The sequence below is a fragment of the Culex quinquefasciatus genome, chromosome 1 (assembly GCF_015732765.1).
Source record: "Culex quinquefasciatus strain JHB chromosome 1, VPISU_Cqui_1.0_pri_paternal, whole genome shotgun sequence".
NCBI classification, from domain to species: Eukaryota; Metazoa; Arthropoda; class Insecta; order Diptera; family Culicidae; genus Culex; species Culex quinquefasciatus.
The window spans coordinates 48,464,265-48,485,785 of NC_051861.1; the positions used below are offsets into that span (position 1 = coordinate 48,464,265).

Consider the following 21,521-nt stretch of genomic DNA (forward strand, 5'->3'; position numbering starts at 1 on the left):
GCGATAAAAAAATTCCTTCAAAAGATACAGATTTTTGAATTTTCACATATCATTTTTGTATGGACAGCTGCCAAATTTGTATGGAAAATTATATGGACAACCTAATGATGCAAAATGGCTTCTTTGGGCATACCGAAGGCACCAAAAAAGTTTCAGCCGGATTAAAAAATACAAAAATTAAAATTAAAGAAAAAAGACCGATTCCGTAGAGAACTGCTCTATTATGACTTTCATATTACTATAGATTTCTGTCTTTGTCAAATTTGAGTGTTTTATAAATATTTCCAGAAATGTTTTTAGTTTCACTCGCATTGAAACGTGTGAAATTGTTTTTATTATTATGATTTTTGAATTAAATATTTGTGTCCTAAAATGTGGATCAAAATATTGATTAATCATTAGCTTTTAATAAAAAATATAGAATATTAGCCTAAAAAAAGTATATAATAAAACTCAATTTTGAACAAGTATAGAATCATTTTACAAGTGGTCAACGGGCCATTTTACATAATCATCAAAATGGTCAAATGTATTGGTAAATGATTACCAATGGTACCTTGGGGACACTTCTGGAGAATTTGAGAAATGTCGGATGATTTTTTGCTTATTCCAGAAGTGTCCTCAAGGGGCCACCGGTTACTGGTTCCAAAGTGGTCTGAAAAGGTCAGAGAACAATGACATGACCAAAAATTGAAATATTTTTCAATTTCACGAAATTTGATGTGTCAGATGATAAGGTTTCTCTCATATTCGGGAAGTGTCCCCAAGGAGCCACCGGTTTCAGATTGGCTAGAATTTTTCAGCAAACAACGGCATGCCCATGGTTTGTCATATCTTTCAATTTCATGAAGTTTGATATGCAACATTAGGGTGTAATATGATCGTATGGAAAAAAATAAAAATGTTGAAATTTAGTGAGCACAACACTTTTCGGTTCCTTTTGGGGTCCTAAACAACTTCCTAAAGTTTGGAAATGATTGGTTTAGTCCTCACTTTGCGCAAAGCGATTCAATTTTCCATATAAATTTGTATGGAGAAAACCATTTTTTTTTATTTTGATATTTATCAAATCCACGTTTCATACTATATCAAAGCCGGACTCATATTTGGACGCTCTGGAATGTGCTCAACAACTTTGCCGAAGAGAGTATGGTGCTAACTTGCTCCTGAAAGAAGATACAGCGTGTTCAAAACTCGTCTAAAACGTGTTTTTTGCTCGAAAATCACGTTTTAGACGAGTTTTGAGAACGCTATATCTTCTTTCAGGAGCAAGTTAGCACCATACTCTCTTGGGCAAAGTTGTAGAGCACATTCCAGAGCGTCCGAATATGAGCCTGGCTTTGATATAGCATGAAACGTGGATTTGATATATATCAAAATCTAAAAAAATGGGTTTTCCCATACAAATTTATATGGAAAATTGAATCGCTTTGCGCAAAGTGAGGACTAAACCAATCTTTCTCAAACTTTGGGTAGTTGTTTAGGACCCCAAAAGGAACTGAAAAATTGCTGTGCTGGAAAATCGATTTTGATATTACACCCTAATGCAACATGATGTGGTTTCGTCAATAAAGTCAGGTTGGCCGTTAATCGGGCATCCGGGAACCGGTTCCAGGTTACCTGGGACAGATCAGTAACACTGCAGAGTGATCCTTGCAAACGTGTATTGTATTTTAACACTGGAACGCCCAACGCATGTCCAACTTACACGGACGCCCAAGCCTCCCAAAAAAAGTGGAACGGTAACTTCAACTCGCTGGTTCTCGGGCATTACTCAACCAATCGGGACGATTCTTGTTTCCAGTGATTTGCAAGAATGTCTAGATGATTCTAAAATATTGCAGAACTTGATTTGAACAAATCTGTAATTTCTGCGACCGAAAACATCGTTCCCCCTTTTTTTAAACGACTGCCTCTGCGGAATTTTTGGCGATTTTTTTACACGCGAAAAAAAAAGTTGGAACGATGTTTTTGATCGCAAAAATTACAGATTTGATCAAATTAAGTTCTGCAAAGTTCTAGAATCATCTAGACATCCTAACAAATCACTGGAAAGAAGAGTTATCTTGATTGGTTGAGTTATGCCCGAGAACCATTGAGTTGAAGTTACCGTTCCAACTTTTTTGGAGCCTTGGGCGTTGGAATGTTAATTAAGTTATATGGATCAACGTCACTTATCGTGAGTGAAGTAGAATCGCATATACGTGAAAACAGGAAAACTATTTGGTTGAAATTTACCGGCGATACAGGTCGTCAAAGTTGGGGTCCCAAAAAGGTCTTTTTTCGGTGGTAGCAGATTCCCGGTAGCCACAGTAATCAAATCCGGTTTTGGTTTTGGAAAGAGGATTTGGTCAAAACTAGTGCGTCCATCCCGGGAATACCCGGGACAAACATCCCGGGATTTTTCCTAAACCGGGAATTCCCGAATCCCGGGATTTTTGATATTTTGTCCCGGGAATTCCCGAAATTGAAAACAAATCATTTTTGGTCTGAAAACTCAGATTAGGTTGTGGAAATAGATGAACAGTTGAATACTTAGTAATCGATATCAATTTTAAAGCATTAGCAAATTTCTGGAGTTTTTTTTTGAAAAGGTCCTATAAACCAAATTTTCATTTTTTGCTTTTTGGGTGTTTTTGAATACCCCTGACTCAAGGCGGTTCTAAAAACACCCAAAAAGCTAAAATTAAAATTTTGGTTTATTGGACCTTTTCAAAAAAAAACTCCAGATTTGTATTCGGCATATATCAACATTTATTTGGCTTATAATGGATTTTTTTTTTTAATTTTAGTTTACGGATCCCCAAAATGCCTAGCGCTTAAAATATTTTTCATTAAACATTATTTATTTTTTAAATATTTACGTTTAACGATGGCTTTAAACGTGAAAAAATCATATTTAATTATTTTTCATCTGGTATCTGGAACAAATTAGGACAATAGTAACTAATTAAGACAGCATGATGTTCTGATATATTTTTAATTATCAAAACAAGTACATCAATATTCAAATTTATTGCTCTAAAATATTCTGTACCTATTCAGACTGCTGTCCCGATTTCCCCCAGTTGGCGGTAGTGGCTTAAAGATAGTTTTGAAAATATGAAATTCTAAACTTTATAAAATTTAACATGGATGGTTTCATTTTATTTGTTTTCTTTTCTTGTTTTTTATTACAGTTACTGTGATTTTTTTTAGCTTTTGCATTGATTTCACATAAAAAAATGAAGAGATATAATTAATATTTTACGACTATTAATATGAAATAATTTGAATCACATTGGATTTAATATTATGATTCATTAAAAAAATCCAAAGCATAACAAAGAACAAAAAAACAAAACAATTTTTTTTAACTAACTGAAAACTGCTGTTCTTGTTCAGATTGAAGTAAAGATTATCACCAATTAACAGTATTGAGCTAATTCTACGATTGTAAGCTTGAAAAACAAAACAAATTTGATGAAAACATAGATTTAATGACATTTTAGAAAATTTCCCGGAATCCCGGGAATTCCCGGGACTTGAAAAATATTTTTCCCGTTTCCCGGGAAATTCAAAACCCGGGAAAATTGGACGCCCTAGTCAAAACTGTATTTTTGGCGATTTTTTTAATCTTGGGGTCGAAAGGGACTCAAATACCATATGTTTGGTTTTTTTAATACCAAGAGGAGGTTGAAGGTCTGGAAAATCTGCAGTGACACTTTTAAACAACATATCTGGAGTTTGTTTTGTTTTTTAAAAGGTCCAATAAACCAAATTTTCAATTTTTGTTTTTTGGGTGTTTTTAAAACCCTTGACTCAAGGCGGTTTCAAAAACACTCAACAAGCAAAAGCTGGAAATTTGGTTTATTGGACCTTTTCAAAAAAAATACTTCAGATATCTTCTTTCACAACCTTTCATAACCAGAGAAAAAGGGCAACAAACCGTAGCCTACCAAAACCTAAAAACAAACGAGCAGAAAAACACCGGAAAAACTTTACCAATTCAAATTATGATCAACAACAGCAACGGGGGACGGACGGACCAACGCTGGTTTTTAATTTAATTGTATCAAATCTTTCTACATTGTTTCCTCTGTCTCTTTCTCTCCTTCTCGGTTCCCGGACGAATCCTGGTCAAACAAACAAAAAATCACCCCAGCCCGAATGGATGAAGACAAAGGAGTACTGGGACAAGGACTTTGAGAGCCGCTACGAGAAGCTGCAAAAGGACCCGGGCCGACCCCCGCTGAAGGTGATTATTTATGCAAATTAATTTAAACTGTGTGAGCGAAGAAAGGCGACGGCAGTTTGGGGACCTTCCCGTCCCGACCCGAAATAGCAGTTAGCCTCTACAAACGGTCGTCGTTGTGCTGAAGTGTTGAATTACAAATTTTTTGAACGAGCGTAGTTCGGGGATGATTGCTAATCGCTAAACAATTAACTACTTTTTTAAATCAATTCGCAGATCGTGGTCGTGCCACACTCCCACAACGATCCGGGCTGGCTGAAGACGTTCGTCAACTACTTTCAGTCGGACTCGCGGCAGATCCTGAACCTGGCCGTCACCAAGATGCCTGAGTACGGCAACATGTCGTTTATCTGGAGCGAGATCAGCTTTCTGCAGCTGTGGTGGGACCAGGCGCATCCGACCAAGCAACGGGTTTGTTTTACGAAGGAGGTGGATTTAGAGAAAAAAAGGGTTTAAATTTGTCATTTTATTTTTTAGATTTTGAAAAAGTTGGTCAAATCCGGAAGGTTGGAGATTACCACTGGAGGATGGGTCATGACGGACGAAGCGAACGCCCATCTGTACGCCATGGTGGACCAGTTGATCGAGGGTAAGTTGGTTAAAATGTTTGTAGATTTGGTTGTTTCGGTATTAGTTTTTTTGTAGATAATATTTGTTGTTAAATCAATATGAAAGTAATAATTCAAAATTTAAAAATGGCTGATCATTCTTTATTCACTGCTAACATATGCTCCATGTATGGAGCATGGACATGGCGCTATTTGCAATGCTAGCGACGATTTGGTCAAGTAATTTGACTTGAATTTTATTCTTCGGGGATTAGGGTGGTCCTAGCCATGTAGGATAGTGAAAAAATATAAATTGGACAAAATGTTGCTCAAAATGATCTCCTGAACATGGTGTAAAATTTTCAAAGAAATTAGGTAGAAATGAATTTACACATTATCAAATTTAAAAATTGCAAATAATTTTTTTATCCCCGAAAAATTCTTTTTTAAGGGCCCAGTCCCTGAGAGCTAAAAACCGGTTAAAAATGCAAAAAGTTAAGATTTTAAAAACACGTGGTTTTGAAAAGGGCCCAATTTTTTTCGAAGCGTAGTTTTGCTCAAACCATTGGGACCTACCTACTCCTACTCACAAGCAGAAGGCTCAGGGATCAAATCCCGGTCGGTATTAAAAGAAACAATTCGTCTCTTTGTATTCACAATAATGCATTCTGCTAAAACGCTCAAACAAACCAAAATGAATGTATTTACTAGAGTCTGCGATCAGCAGAGAAGCGAGTCAGACGTGCGTCCCTCACAAACCAAAAAAGTGCTAAAAAGTGCAAATAATGCCTAACGGCAAGAAAAAGAGGCGGTCCTCTCCAGCAGGATCGGCAGATTTGAAGAAGCTAAAGAAGCGCTACCTGCAAAGCCATGCAGTTTGAGCAAGGACGCTCAAAAATTGTCTGGAAACCAGTTCGCTACCCTCCCTGTGGACGTGAGCGAGAAGGAAGAATTTGAATGACGGGAAAAGTTGCCACCCATTTTTGTGAAAACATCGTCATCGGATTCGATGCGAAAGTGGCTGACCGGGTTTATCAAATCTGGTGCTTTACGAGCTTCCATTCGCTTGTGTGCTGATGGACTCAAAATTCTGCTACCTACCAGAAAGGATTACAACTACGTTCGGGATTTCCTGAACAACACAAAGATTGAATACTACAGCCATGACGATCCAGGTAAACGCCCCATGAAACAGGTCCTCCGAGTCCTGTACGACATGGATGTGAGTGTGCTGAAAGAAGAGCTCAAAACTCTTAAGTTGAACGTGATCGATGACGAGACACAACAAGGACATCAAGTATCGTGATCAACTGTACCTGGTTCATCTCGAGAAAGTATCTACAACGCCGTCTGAGCTGAAAGCAATTTTCAACATCATCGTGACTTGGGAACGTTATCGTCCAGTGCACCGAGACGTGACACAGTGTTCGAACTGTTTGCAGTTTGGACATGGTGGAAGGAACTGTTTCATCAAGAGACGTTGTGCAACATGCGGAGGTGAGCACAAAACTCAAGCTTGCGAAACAATCAACGAGAACATCGAAGCCAAATGCTTCAATTGCGGCGGCGACCATTCTACCAAGAATCGAAGCTGCCCAAAACGAGCTGAGTGTGTAAAAATTCGGCAGCAAGCGACGACGAGGCACCAACCAAATCGTCGCAAAACATCACCAACTTTCACGGACGTGGATTTTCCTGCTTTGGCGTCACCTGGAGCGGGATCTGTTCGAGTGGTTCCAAATCTGCAGCCATTGCCGTTGAATCAGCGCCAAAAAGTTGCAGAGAATACAACACCTCCTAGCTTCAGTCAGCAACCGAGGGAAAACCAACCAGCATCAACGGATGAAGGCAGTAGTGACCTGTTTTCACCACAAGAATTTATGAACATTTTCATCGAGATGACAACAACACTGCGTGGTTGCAAAACTCGTGCGGAACAAGTAAGAACGCTTGGAGAATTTATCTTAAAATACAGTTCGTAGTTTACTCGTTCTAATGATTTTGAATATTTCAATGAATTTGCTTTTTTAGTTTTAAGTTAGGATTAGTTGTTAAAGTGATTTTTTTTCTTTTTAACCCAAATGTATTCGATTCAATGCAAAAATGTAAAACAATTTGAAGTAAATAAATGAATGTGAACAGATAATAAGAAAACGAAAAATATATCAAAGATGAAGAGCATGTAGCCATACCACTTAGAATGTAAATGAAATGTAATTATTATATGAAAGTTCAATAAAGACATATTTAATTTCAAAAAAAAATGTATTTACTATATAAATGTGAGAAGGTTATAAAAGGATTATGTAACGTTTATTTTTTTTATTTTGTGCTAAAAATACAAAAATATGGTGTTTGACACTACGAATTCTTCCTTTTCACATATATCTACAGAACATTTTGTTCTTATGAAATCTACAATTAAACTAGCATAATACGGTTTCACACTCTGCTTTTGCCTTCCTCACTTTACTAAGGAAAGGTTATAAAGTCATTTAATTTTACCTCCTAGACCCAGCTACATGTATATATATCGACTCAGAATCAAATTTTGAGCAAATGTCTGTGTGTATGGTGGGATGTTGATCAAAAAAATTTGCACTGGATTATCTCGGCACTGGCTGAACCGATTTGAACCGTTTTAGTCTCATTCGATCCGTCTCGGGGTCCCATAAGTCGCTATTGAAAACTATAAAGTTTAGTGAAGTACTTCAAAAGTTATAATAAAAAAAAGATTTTAACAAAAGTCCGAAAGATTTTAAAAAGGTTGTTTTATCGTCATGTTAAACATTTTGAGAAAGGTATTTGAAAGAACTTTTCATCGAATTCCAAAGATTGCAGATCTGACAACCCTATCCAAAGTTATAAGCACTTAAGTGTTATATATGAACTTTTTGGAGGCCGGATCTCAGATATTTTGACAAAAACGTTGTTCGGATCTATGATGCGACCTGTCGTTGGATAGGTTATCAAAAGACCTTAAAACGAAATCAAAATATTGAAGATCTGACAACCCTATCAAAAGTTGTAAGCACATAAGTGCCCTGATGGTATGAATAATGAATAAAGTTGATAGAATACTAAAAGGTCCGCCCTTTTATATCTATTTTGGACAGCATTACCCTCTAAATGTGAGGAAGGCACCAACCACCTAAGGGTGGATTGAGTAACGTTTTGCCTTCCTCACCTTACTGAGGAAAGGCTATAAAATCACTCGAAAAATGAACTTCTCAACTAGACCTCCTAGACCCACCTTCATGTATACCTATCGACTCAGAATTAAATTCTGAGCAAATATCTGTGTGTGTGGTGGGATGTTGATAAAAAAATTGTCACTCGATTATCTCGAGACTGGCTGAACCGAAAGTTCTGCTAAAAAAACAATTTTGACTAAAGTTTTTTATTTGTTTTTGATTTTCTCTAGACTAATGAGGTCTATTCACTGGCGGTACCAGGAAGGCTGGGCGTCGCGTCGCTCCCCCTTAGACTGATTTTTTTTCTATATTTTTCCGGGGGTCGTTCTCAAGTTCCGTAATTTAAATTTGTCTTATACGCGTGCCACCCCTTCTATCAGAGCCTGGTACCGCCAGTGGGTCTATTTGAACTAAATTCGTGTGTTAAAAAAGTTGGCTTCTAAACTTGTTCTCCATTTCATTTTTTTTTTTCTGAAAAGTTAACAGTTTGCTCCTTTCTTTTTTTTAATGGCCATTTGTAGACTATTTTTTGTATATTTCAAGAATTTGGCCTGAACCGCAATAGTTTGATATTTGGTTTTTGCTTTTCTACCTTTTTCAATATTTTTAGCCATATCATTTTTAACAATAAAGTTTTTGTTGAGTCATGGTTTGGGACATATATACTGGAGTTCTTTCATTTTTGGCAATGTTGCATAATCATGTCAATCATTTTAAGTTTGGAATGTTAGATAATTAAATAAATTTTTAAATAACAGCTTGTATTTAAATGAGTTCGGACTTGTACTGTGGTTTTTTGTTTGGGTTGCAAATCAAAACTATTTTTGAAATCAAAACGTGAGCTGTATGTTTTACTACTGGTAAACTTTGATGGTTGGCATTTGACATCTGTTCTGGTTGTTGATTTGATAAATTCTTATTAAAGAGAAAAAAAACTGATCCTATAAATCGTGCTCGCATAAATTTGACAAACAAAATATCTTTAAAAGTCCCATGACTAATCTAGGGTTCTCAGATTTGATTTTAATCGTTGGCCAACTTACGTTTTATCACTGTGTTCAACATATTAGACAATCTATTCTTTTGAAGAAAAAACGTGGTCCTAACACTCTTCGAAAACAACACAAAATCACATTCTGCAACACTAGCGTGCACACTGCACAGGGTGGGGCAACATGGGGCAATAGGGTGTAATATCAAAATCGATTTTCCAGCACAGCAATATTTTAGTTCCTTTTGGGGTCCTTAACAACTCCCCAAAGTTTGGGAACGATTGGTTTAGTCCTCACTTTGTGCAAAGCGATTCAATTTTCCATACAAATCCAAGTACCGTAAACTGGGGTCAATCGGGACACATGGGGCGAATTGGGACAGCAGTTTTAACAATGTTGGAGCACAATATTGTGATTTTTCTGGTTGGTTTCGGTTAGAACAGACTCAGACCAACAAAATGTGTACATCCATTTCCAAATTTAAAAGCATTAAGTGCTCTAAAAACTGCTGTCCCTATTCAGACTGTAGTCCCGATTCGCCCCAGATTACGGTATCACGCTATACTAAAACCAGATTCATATTCGTTTCATTTTTTAATCGAAAATCACGTTTTAGACGAGTTTTGAGGACGCTGTATCTTTTTATAGGGGCAAGTTTGCACCATACTCTCTTCGGGAAAGTTGTAGAGCACATTCCAGAGCATCCGAATATGAATCCGGTTTTGATATAGCGTGAAACTTGGATTTTTAAAATATCAAAATTCAAAAAAATGATTTTTCCCATACAAATTTGTATGGAAAATTGAATTGCTTTGCACAAAGTGAGGACTAAACCAATCGTTCCCAAATTTTGGGGAGTTGTAAAGGACCCTACAAGGAACCAAAAAGTTGCTGTGCTAGCCAAATTTGGATAACTTTATTTTTTTTCCATAGAACCATATTACACCCTAACGGGGCAACTGCCCCACCATCCTCAGAAATTTGTTCTAAATTTGGGTAGGGGATGTCCACAAATTACGTATTTTTCAAAACGTCCATATTATTGCCCCACCTTCCTCAAAGAGCTGAGCACGCTAGTGTTCTGCAATCATTATTATTATTCAACTAAAGCAAAAAGTTAAAGTTATTACGTTCAACGCCTCTTTGGCGGTGGCATTCGGAAGCCCTTGCGCCGGGACTTGGCCTCAATGATCATATTCGCCTGCCGCTTCAAATATCCCCGCGACGGAACTTCCGCTTCGTCATCGGATAGCACGACCGTTGCTCCGGGGCCTGGCGAAGCGGCCGATTGCTGGGCTGCTGCCCTGCCAGTGACCAAGCTGATGTAAACCGGCGGATAAGCGGCCGGCTTGTCTCGATCATCTTGAGCCACAGAGGACACGGTGGCTGATGGACTGGGCGCGGGAACTTGGAGAGCGCTGGGAGGAGGGCGAGGTGCTTCCCCTTCGTCCTCGGACAGTCCACTGTCGGCGTCGTTGGCCAGCTGACCACTCGCGATCATTCCGAGTTTGATTTTCTCCTCCAGCATGTTTCCCAGATCATCGATTGAGATGTTGCCGGCGGAAATATCGTCCATTTCTGCCTGTTTGGTGGGTGAGCGGCGCATCAACTGAATCCCCAAGTTTTCTTCCATTTCGATCAGTGCTATCAGCAGCTCGACCAACGTGTCTTTGATCGTGTTGAACACGTTCAACGTGTAACCGCTCGCTTTTTCACACTCTTCACGGCGTGCCCTCTGCTCTTCGATCGAATTGCGTAACTTTTCCAGCTCTTCTTGGTTGCTGCAAATAGAAACCCGTAAATCATCCATTTCCTACACTTTAACCATCAGCCATACTCACACATCACTGTCCTTGACGTCAGCGAACTTGAACGAATCCAGTTGGGCCGTCATCAGCTCTCGCTGGGACTCCAGCTGCTTCTTCTCGTTCTCGGTGACCGTGCGAAGGTACGTCAACCGAGCGGAAGCTTCCCGTTGAGCTAGGAAGCGATCCACGACTTCGCTGGCCGCACTGACCCCCGTGGCTTGCATCAGCTTCTTGAACTTTTGCTCCATCTCCGTGGCCGAATCTTTGCCGTGTCCGGCCGCATCATCACCCTCGCCGGAAGCGGACAGAGCACTTTCCTGATGGATCAGTGTCTTTCCCGAGGAGAAAATCTTCCGCTCCAGCCGTTCCAACTCCAGCTTTCTCTCCTCTACCTGGCGTCTAAAGTCCTGCGACTGCTTCTCCCGGGACTTGTACGCGTAGTGCGTCGTCTGCTCCTGCCGTTGTAGAACCGATTTGGTACTGTCCCTCATCTGCAGTGCCTCCTTGTGGACCGACTCGAGCTTCGTGATCTCCGCCAGCTGCTCCGTAATCGCTTGCTCCAACTCCAACAGCGAACTCTCAAACTTTTCCGCATCCCCCATTAGTGCCAGCTTTATCCCACGATACTTTTTCCGGATATGCTCCGCCTCCATCCACTGTACCGACGTCCGGTGAATCTCGTTCTCCAGGTGTGTTATCAACTTCCGGTTCGCATCCTCCTCAACCGTTTCCGGTGGATTAGACCCGTCGCTCTTGGAGTTCTTGTACCCCATCAGCATGTGATACTGCTCGACCAGCTTCCTGTAGTAAGCCTCCCTCTTTTTGTGCTTTGCCTCTGTAGCATCGGCCTGTTTGTTCAAATCGATAATCTTCAAGTCCACCACGGTCAACGCATCCTGGACGGTTTTCGCGCCCGGTGGCAACTGCACCCGCCGCTTGATCTCCTGCACATTCCGCTGCGTTTTGGCACTGTTTGGGTTGTGCAGGTAGGACAACTTGTTGGTCAGCTCGCGAACCTGCTTCTTAAGCTCGGCGATTTTTTCGCATTGAATCTTTTTAGAGTCTGCATACTCCTCGGTGTAAGCCTTTTTCTGACCCTCTGTGGATATAAGAGTGTTGATTATATAACCAAATTTAAGGTTGTTTAAAAAGCTAAATCTTACCGGCAAGTTGGACTTTTTTCTTCAGCTCGGCGATCTTTTTGTTGGTCAGTGCGAGACTTTCGACATTCAGAAGTGGCTTAGGTGCAGACATTTTACGTCAAATTCCTCAAAATAAGTAACAAATTCCACTGTATCATGAAGCGCAAACAGACGGCGGATAATATCGATCTAACTTATCGGATCATGAATTTTGGTTTCTCTGGGAAACCCTCGCTATGGAATGTTTGCGAAGGTGTTTTGGCACGTTACGCCGTGCTGGTTGAGGGTATCTAATTGTTTTATTGACGCTGACACGTGTTGCAAACTGCGCGGTACTGTTGGTATTTTCATGTTGTGGAATGTTATGTTTTACCAAAGATGGAATGATATAACTAGCTAGCGATTTATTTGAGTTGAAATCAAAGTTCGTTTTTTTTTGTTGAATTATCTGTGCAGCTTTGTTCTACCCTCAGATAAAATTTAACATCAGTAAAAAGTTGACGGTATCATATTATAATTAATTATATACAGTCATGCCTCAGTTTTGCACGCCTCGGTTTTGCACTGCCCCGGTTTTGCACCGTTCAGCTGCCTCGGTTAAGCACGGCCCAGTGCTTAACTGAAGCACAGAGCTTATGGGTTTTTGGCTATATGGGAGACATTGGCTTTAATCGTATGAAAAATCATGCAAACATCAAAAAATTATAGTTTTTTGGAATCGGGATGATGAAAAATTATGATTTCATGAAAATTTTCACAAAAATACGTATTTTTCCTGTATTTTTAAAATGCATTTTTTTTTTCTCTGAAAAATATATTGTTATGGGTATCAAATGATCAGGTTTTTTTTTATACATTTCGGATATAATAACAAATTTTTTAGAAAATACTCCAAATTTTCACAAAACTACGTTTTTTCGAAAAACATACTTAAAATTTCAATTTTTACTATATGGGTATCAAACGATCGGGATTTTTTCATACATTTCAAATGTAATAACAACATTTTTAGAAAATACTCAAAATTTTCACAAAACTACGTATTTTCGAATAAAATACTCAAAATTTCCGTTTTTACAATGTGGGTATCAAACCATCGGGATTTTTTCATACATTTCGAATGTAATAACAATATTTTTTTGAAAATACTCAAAAAAAAATACTCGCAATTTTCGCCGATTTTTGCGTAACATACTTTATGGATGACGCCATACGGCCGCTACTTTGTGCTGCAGAAAACAGCAATATGATCTCACTGACGAGTTTTACAGAACTTCTAAGATTCTACCCTTAACTTAAATGTTTCGTTTAAATCTTTCTGGTGGAACAGCGTTTTTTGCTGAACACAGTAATTTATTAAGCGTACTACAACAACAACTATCTCTCTCTTTGCAGGCCACCAATGGGTCAAGACGAACCTGAACGTGACGCCCAAGAGCGGCTGGTCAATCGATCCGTTCGGCCACGGCAGCACCGTTCCGTACCTACTCGCCGCTTCCGGCTTCGAGGGCACCATCATCCAGCGGATACACTACGCGTGGAAGCAGTGGTTCGCCCAACACCGGTACGGAGACTTTTTGTGGACGCCGTACTGGAAAAGCAAGGCGGGCTCTCCCGATCGGCAGCACACGCTGCTAACGCACAACATGCCTTTCGATATCTACTCGATCAAGCACTCGTGTGGACCGCATCCGTTCATCTGTTTAAACTTTGACTTCCGTAAGATTCCGGGGGAGTACACGGAGTACTCCATCAAGGCGCAGTTTATTACGCCGGAGAACATCGAGTCCAAGGCGGATCTGTTGATGGAGCAGTACTCGCGGACGGCCTCGCTGTTTCCGCACAACGTGGCACTCATTCCGGTCGGGGATGACTTCCGGTACAACAAGGAGAAGGAGATGGAGCAGCAATACACGAACTACAAGAAACTGATCGATTACATTAACGAGAACCGGCACAAGTACAAGACGGAGATCAGCTTTGGGACGCCGATAGACTACTTCAACGCGATTAAGGAGCGATACGAGAAGTTCCCCACGCTCAAGGGTGACTTCTTTGTGTATGCGGACATCTTCAACGAGGGTCGGCCGGCGTACTGGTCGGGCTACTTTACGACCCGGCCTTACTACAAGATATTGAGTCGCGAGCTGGAGCATAATTTGAGAAGTTTGGAGATTCTGTTCACGCTGGCGTTCAACCGTGCTCGACAGGGTGGCAACTCGAATGCGTTCAAGATTTACGAAAAGAACTACGAGAAGATGATTCTTGCGAGGCGGAACTTGGGACTGTTCCAGCACCATGACGCGATCACGGGAACTTCGAAGGCAAATGTTATGAGGGATTACGCGCTGCGGTTGTTCGAAAGCATCCAGGAGACGGTGAAGCTGCAGGAGAAGACGATTGAGTTGCTTGTGCAGCGGAAGAAGAATACGGAGTTGAACTTTTTGATCGGGGAGCTGGAGCGGGACAATTTTGGAAAGCTGCCGAGAAAGACTCCGTTGATCGTGACGGAAGCGAGGAGTACCGACTTTGTGGTTTACAATGCGTTGGCGCAGGAACGGTTGGAGGTGGTGCTGATTCGGACGTTGACACCGAGGGTGAAGATTTTGGATCCGACCGGGAAGATGATGGACATTCAGATCAATCCGGTGTGGAACATAACGGAAACGTCTTACGCTTCGCGAAAGATCATCCCGTCGGAGAAGGAGTACGAGGTTATGTTTGTGGCAAAGTTGGCACCGCTTTCGCTGACGACGTTCACCGCGAGTTATGACGATGGGTTCAAGCCCAAGATGGCGACGTTGTACTGTAACGATTGCCAGGACGAGAAGAATGAGATTTTCGAGATTCGGAACAAGCAGCCGGGTGATATTCAGCTGGAGAATACAAAGATGCGACTGCTGTTTGACGAGCAAAGTGGATTTTTGAAGTCGGTCACGAAGAAGAACATGGGCAAGCAGATTCAGTGCGCGATCAAGTTTGCGGCGTATAAAAGTGCGCAGTTCCACTCGGGAGCTTATCTTTTTAAGACGGATCCGGAACAACGGAATTCGGAGAAGGAGGTTTTGGAGCAGTACAACGATATGACAATCTTGATCACTTCGGGTCCACTGGCGAGTGATGTGACGGCGATTTACGGACCGTTCCTGGCACACACGGTGCGGATTTTCAACTCCAACACTGTGCTGGACAACGGGATCAACATCGAGAACGACGTGGACTTTGAGATGCCGCCAAAGAATCGCGAAACGGAGCTGTTTATGCGATTCGTTACGGACATTGAGAACGGTGGGAGTGAGAATCCAGAGTTTTACTCCGACTTGAACGGGTTCCAGTACCAGAAGCGGGTAAAGGTACCTTCGATCGGCATCGAAGGAAACTACTTCCCCATCACCAGCGGGGCTTTTATTCAGGACGACAAAATGCGGCTTACGCTGTTGACGACCCACGCCCAGGGCGCTGCAAGTTTGGAACCAGGTCAACTCGAAGTCATGCTCGATCGACGAACTCTGTACGATGACTACCGCGGTATGGGCGAAGGCGTCGTGGACAGCAGATTAACCCGGCACCGCTTCTGGGTCATCTTGGAGACAATCGAACGCGGAGCCGATGCGGCAGCCCCCGCAGCGAACAATTCTCCCAGCCAGCAAGGTGAAGGTCCCGGCGATGCCAAACCGGCCGAGTACCAACTCCCGAGCATCTTCGCCAACAACCTCGCCAACGGACTTAACTACCCCGCCAATCTATTCATCGTGGAAAAGTACGACGAAAGCAACCAGATCGAGCTTAACAGGGCCGTCCAACTTCTGGCCACGCCGTTCCCCTGCGATCTGCACATCCTCAACCTGCGGACGCTAACGGAGAGCAACCTGCCGCTGTTCCCGTCCAGCTCGGCTCTGCTCGTGCTTCATCGGCAGGGGTACAACTGCCGGATAGGCGGCGACGAAGTAGTCAACTATTTTTGTAACAGCAGTAACAGTAGCAGCAGTAGTAGCTCGAGTAGTAAACACCGAGGGCAGCTGCAGCTGTTTGGGGGCGTCCGGGTTGAGCACATAAGCGGCACCTCGCTGACGGGGCTGCACGCGGGCGAACCGGTGCGATCCGTCGGGGATATCTTCCTGGAGCCGATGGAGCTGCGAACGTACAATGTTACGTTTGCGAAGTAAGAGGGGTCGAGGTGTGTAGCGAAATGGTGACGGTTAGCCTCTCTATCGTCACGGGCGAGTGGGGTGGATTTAGGGTGATGTCTTTGGCGATTATTGTTGGACAAAGTTTTGAAAATTTCAAGCGTTTTGGAAAAAAGACTTATGAACATTTATCGATTCGATTCTCTAGAAATGATTAATTGACTAAAATTTACAGAAAGCTACGAGGCAAACCAGCAAGGCAGGCAAACTGCTAAACAGTTAAAATGTGTCCTAACATTTCAAAATGGCACATAACTTTTGAAAACAAAAGTGTATCCCTTTCACTCAAATGCCAGTGGCTCAAATGACACATAAATTGTGAGAGGGATACATTCTTGTTAAAATTGTGTGCCCTAATGCAATGGAAGGCACGAATCAGTGTCAAATCACCGGGGTTTTAGTGCATCTTCAATTTAATACTGTTTACTGTTATTTGCCGGGACCCGTGGTGTAGGGGTAGGGGTCGGTCTGGGTTCGATCCCAGGCGGTCCCGGTGGCATTTTTCGAGACGAGATTTGTCTAGCCACGCCTTCCGTCGGACGGGGAAGTAAATGCCTGGCCCCGGTTTAACCTAGAGTTGTTAGTTCGTGACCTCAATCCTGGTGTAGGAGTCTTCTCCCTGGGTCCTGCCTCGGTGGAGTCGCTGGTAGGCAGTTGAACTAACAATCCAAAGGTCGTCAGTTCGAATCCCAGGGTAGATGGAAGCTTAGGTGTAAAAAGAGGTTTGCAATTGCCTCAACAATCAAGCCTTCGAACACCTAGTTTCGAGCAGGAATCTCGCAATCGAGAACGCCAAGGCAATGCTGTAGAGCGAATAATTTGATTTGTTTTTTTTTTTTTTTTTTTGTTATTTGCAGTCAATTGTTAATTGATATTGCGGAAACATTTAATTTGCATTTTTGCAATATTGATAATAATCAAACACAATCGAATGCAAACGATTTTTAATCAACTTAGAGCAATACAGCGCGATCGGACTGATCCAATTGCATACGAGAGAGTATTTTAAAGTGATTGGCGTGGACAAAAATGTACGAGAAAATATCTTGAAAATTACAACAATATTACCCCAGACATCATCTTGTTTCAACTTCACTCATACAAAATAGAACAAGCTGTAGATATTCCACTTGAAAGAAACAAAGAATCTCTCCGAAGAAAACTCCAAAACCCGTTAATTCTGCATGGCAAAACACGTTTTTTAATTGGGGGTAAAAAACCAAAACAATTTACTACTAAGTCTGTGAGCTTGTAAGAAAATTAGACAAAAAAATGGGAAACAAATTTGATTTGCAAAAGAATCTCACGATAAAACATCACAAACCACGCGGCCATGCCGATTTCATCTCCGATTTCGTCAGTCAAACAGTCCAAAACAAATAAGCACCAAACCAGCAACCAATTATATTACAAAAAAAACATCGACAGCATCATTCCACTTGAGTCGAAACACTTTTTTAGACCACACTAGAGTTAGTTTAATTTATGATGAAAACTAGTTCGTAAACCGTGTGTTTTACTCCGAAAATAGTTGAACAACTTTCTGTAAAACCTTGACTTTTTGCATCAACCAAACTCGAATACAAATGTGTTGTAAATACAAAACATCAACCTTTATTTGTTTTCCAAAATGTGATTTTAGTTGTTAGTCAATTTCTCTACTTTAAACGCATTTTCCTTTCCTACTCTTTTGTTTTAGTTTTTCCACCCCCTTTCAACTCAGTTCCTCGAATAGTAAAGTTGGAAATCATTCTCACACGTCGATTGATTTCAACATAGACCACCGTCCAATAGTTTACGTTCCCTTAAAAGTAGTGCAAACAGAAAAAAAAAACCCGTAAATGTAACTCCAACCAAGTCAACCAAGCATGTCCCGTTCGTTTATTTCCAAACACACTTATTTATAAAGAGATCAAGCTAGAAAGTAACGTAATACAAGAGAACAAAACAAAAATCATACAAAAATAAACCATTAGTTGTTTTATATGACTACGCAGCTAGCGAATATTTTAAGAGACGTAAGTAAGCGGAAATCTTGAAAAAGGTTGAAATAAATGCATCACAGAGAGCCAACCATTAGTGAAATGTTGAGAAAAAAAACAAAGTTTGTGTTCCGTTTTCTTTCCGCAAGTTTTCAAACAAAAGAAACGAAGAAAAACTGTAGTTAAATATCTAGTAATGAAGTAAACTTACAACAATTAATCAAAAAAAAAAATGATCGACGACGAAGCGAACGCAGCTCGATTAACCTTTTAGATTTGTGGTGGAAGCGCGTTTTAGAGAATTGTGTGGCGTAATTTATTCTTTTGTTTTAAAACTGAATGCGGAAAGCTTTATATTAAGACGTGAACGTGTATTTCTCGTGGTGTCCGTGCATTGCACGTTGGAAATGTGTACAAAGATTGAGGGTATTTGAATTTATTCTTTTTTATTTTTTTTTTCTCTAACTGTTGCCTTAACTGATTATTTTACTCCCATATTTTTTTTAGTTTATTATTTCCTCGAAAAAAAACTATGTTATTGTTTGGATATGCTTAGGTGAGGAAAAAACCAAATGTCTGAGGTACGAGTGTAAGTAAAATAAATAATTGAATATTTTAAAATACAAGTGTTTTGACTCACTAAAAAATAATGAGAAATTCTATGCATTTTTCAATACCAGCCAACTCCATCCGTGAATCTCTAAACATCCTTTTCCAACTATTTTCCTTTGAATCATAACCCAATAAGGTCATTTTGACTTTTTTCCAAAATAATTCAAAGCAATGCAGAAGGCAAAACAAATTTATCTTAATTTCGATCAAAAGGTTGTCACTAACAACACTCAAAAAATGTTCTTGTTAACCCTCTACTGCTCATTTTTTTTTCTCGTGTTTAGGAGGTCAGTTTGAGCAACTCCTGTTCTACGAAAAACTTTACTTTGCTTGTGTTATTTTTTTCTTGTTTCATTTTAGTATTTTTACTTGCATTTATCATGTTTAGTTAATGTTTGTTTCTAAAAGTATTTGGCTTACTCTACTACCTCCCATCATCACCTTTTGCCTATCTAGTTTTTTCATGTTTTTACAGTCATTTTTTCACTTTTTCAAGCTCGTTTTTCACATTTTCTACTATAGAACAGTACCATTATAAAATTGTAAAAAAAATGCCTAGAGGTACTATAACTATACACTATAAAAATTACGGCATACTTCTTTTTACTTAAAATATAGGAAATGTTATTAAAAAAACACAGGCATAGTTAACCCGAGAAAAAATGACATTATTAAAAACATTGGAAAAAGTTACATAAAACAAGTCACACATCCAACCAAATGGATTTTTGGCAAATTTTTGGATCGAAGCCTGTCTAGAGTGTTACAAAGGGTAAGTGCCGAAACTCTCAAGCTCCAGAAAAGGGAAGAAATTTTCATTAAAAAAAATCTTAGGCCCTAAAGTGTTAAGAAACCCTCCTAGACCAACCTTGACGTAAACATATCGACTCAGGATCAAAAACTGATCAAATGTCTGTAGATGTGTGGGTGTAGGGAAAAAAATCAAACCATCCACATTAACGACCCCCGGGTCTTTTGTGGTCTCTATTGCAAGTTTCTGCTCGAAACTAGGAGTCCGAAGGCTTGAATGGGGAGAGCACCCAAACCTCTTTCTACTCCAAGGAACCTTCCACCCCACAGTGTTTGAACTGACGACCTTCGGATTGCGAGTCCAACCGCCGCCAGCGATTCCACCGGAGTAGGCTTGGTTTGGTGTGTTGTTTGTACTTATGGCATGGAGACAACTTCTACACCTGGAATGACTTAACGGCCTAACAACCAAGGCCGGGACCGACATTTTACTTCCTCATCCGATGGAAGGTTGCAGCAGATGGGAATCAAACCCAGAATCATCCGCTTACAAAGCGGACAGCGTAATCATTCGGCCACGCACTGCCACTGTGTAGGGATGTGTATGACAAAAATGTGCACTTAATTTCTTTGTTTTGGCAGAACAAATTTTGGCCGGATTGGTGTCTTTCGATCCAAATCGTTATTAAACTAAGTAGTGTAATTATAACCAAACCAACCCAATTTTTTACAAAAAAAAAAAATAAACTAAAATTTTGACCTGACCAAACATCAATTTTGAAAACACTGGCCAAATTACTAGAAAAAACAAGTCAAACCTTGAAACAAACAATTTCTGAAAATTGAAGGCGGTTTCAAAAACATCCAATAAGCAATAAATTAAAACATTGTTTATTAGACCTTAAAAAAAAACAGAGAGCGAGTTGTGGCAAATAGTGTCCAGGGCAGTGGTGGAAATATTATGTCCCATCTCAGAGGGTCCCGGAGCACCAAAACTTCTCAGCATGGTGCTCCCAACGACTTATTGCCTAAACAAACAGGAACGTGAGCGGGGGATCCCCACGTTTCTTCCTCCCCTGTAGATTCAGAAATGTATTGCTGTGTGAGCACTCGTGCTCATACTCAGTCCCATTCGACGAATCATCTTTGCGGTTATCTGTACGCAGTTGGCCTGGCCACTTCGACGTTTGTGATGTTTCAATGCATGTTAATTAGGCCGTCCCAAAAAAATGAAAAGTTGTCAATCAACCTAAGGCATTCTCCAGGATGCCCTCAAAAGACTGGCTGCGATAGGGTTAGATTAGATTAGATTAGACCTTTAAAAAAAAACTTGAATGCTTTGAATGAGCTAAAACATAAATTATTGTATTTTTTAATTATTCAGCAGTATTTTCTCAAATTTCAGATATTATACCTAATAGTCCCTTTGCAACCTACACAAACAAGTAATAAAAAACAATGCAATGCCTCGGAAAAATTTCGCTTCGGAGAATCAAATCACGAAAAAAAACTTTTTTTTAGCTGTCTTGTTATTGATATGACCCCAAACATGCTCCTAGGTGACTTAGAATTTTAAAAATCTAAGATGGCAACTGAAATGGCGAGGTTGAAATACTGAAAAGTTGTATTTGGTATGCTGAAAGGCAATCAACAACTCAAGTTTCACTTAAGAGTGAGTTTTTCACCACTGTGATACAGGTCGTATCGAGGAGCTCCAATTTGGATGACAAACAAACGCTGAAAGCTTTATCCAAACCTCTAGAACAAACCGAGCAAAATCTACAAAAACTGCCTCTTAAATGGGGTCACAGAACTCGAATTTAATGTTTTAAATTAGAAAATAAAAAAATACGTTTTTGTTTTGTTCACGATTCGATTATCCGTTTTTTTTTTGTTCACGATTCGATTTTCCGAAGTCCCAAACAAACCTTCGGATAATCAAGTCTGGACTGTATATACAGTCATCCCACATATTCGGAACACCCACGAATTCGAAACAATTTTGTGATAATTTGTCAATAGAATGTCAAATGCATCTTTTCTGGCGACCCTTCCCACAATTGTGGAACACC

The 21,521-nt window shown here is 40.3% G+C and overlaps 2 protein-coding genes across 6 annotated transcripts in view; one reads left to right on the forward strand and one right to left on the reverse strand.

The window, feature by feature from the left end:
- The window catches only part of LOC6034954 (alpha-mannosidase 2), a 213,071-nt gene extending 194,363 nt beyond the window's left edge, over positions 1-18,708 (forward strand). For all 5 annotated transcript variants that reach the window (XM_038265543.1, XM_038265492.1, XM_038265637.1 and 2 more), the window contains 4 exons: positions 4,145-4,237; positions 4,451-4,645; positions 4,712-4,823; positions 13,314-18,708. In XM_038265543.1, coding sequence (XP_038121471.1) covers positions 4,145-4,237; positions 4,451-4,645; positions 4,712-4,823; positions 13,314-16,084 — 3,171 coding nt within the window. In that variant the 3' untranslated portion in view covers positions 16,085-18,708. The remainder of the gene's footprint in view (positions 1-4,144; positions 4,238-4,450; positions 4,646-4,711; positions 4,824-13,313) is intronic.
- LOC6034956 (coiled-coil domain-containing protein 151) lies at positions 10,046-12,252 on the reverse strand. Its single transcript, XM_001845160.2, has 3 exons — positions 11,940-12,252; positions 10,810-11,875; positions 10,046-10,749 (listed from the first exon to the last, which is right to left on the reverse strand). Exons 1-3 carry the CDS (start codon positions 12,028-12,030, stop codon positions 10,101-10,103), a joined length of 1,806 nt encoding a protein of 601 aa, XP_001845212.1. The 5' UTR covers positions 12,031-12,252; the 3' UTR covers positions 10,046-10,100.
- Positions 18,709-21,521: the final 2,813 nt, after the last annotated feature.

Coding starts and splice junctions, on each gene's coding strand:
- LOC6034956 (XM_001845160.2), bottom strand. CDS start 12,030: ATGTCTGCACCTAAGCCACTTCTGAATGTCGAAAGTCTCGCACTGACC. Junction 11,876..11,939: donor GAAAAAAGTCCAACTTGCCG/GTAAGATTTAGC, acceptor TTATATCCACAG/AGGGTCAGAAAAAGGCTTAC. Junction 10,750..10,809: donor GACGTCAAGGACAGTGATGT/GTGAGTATGGCT, acceptor TTCTATTTGCAG/CAACCAAGAAGAGCTGGAAA.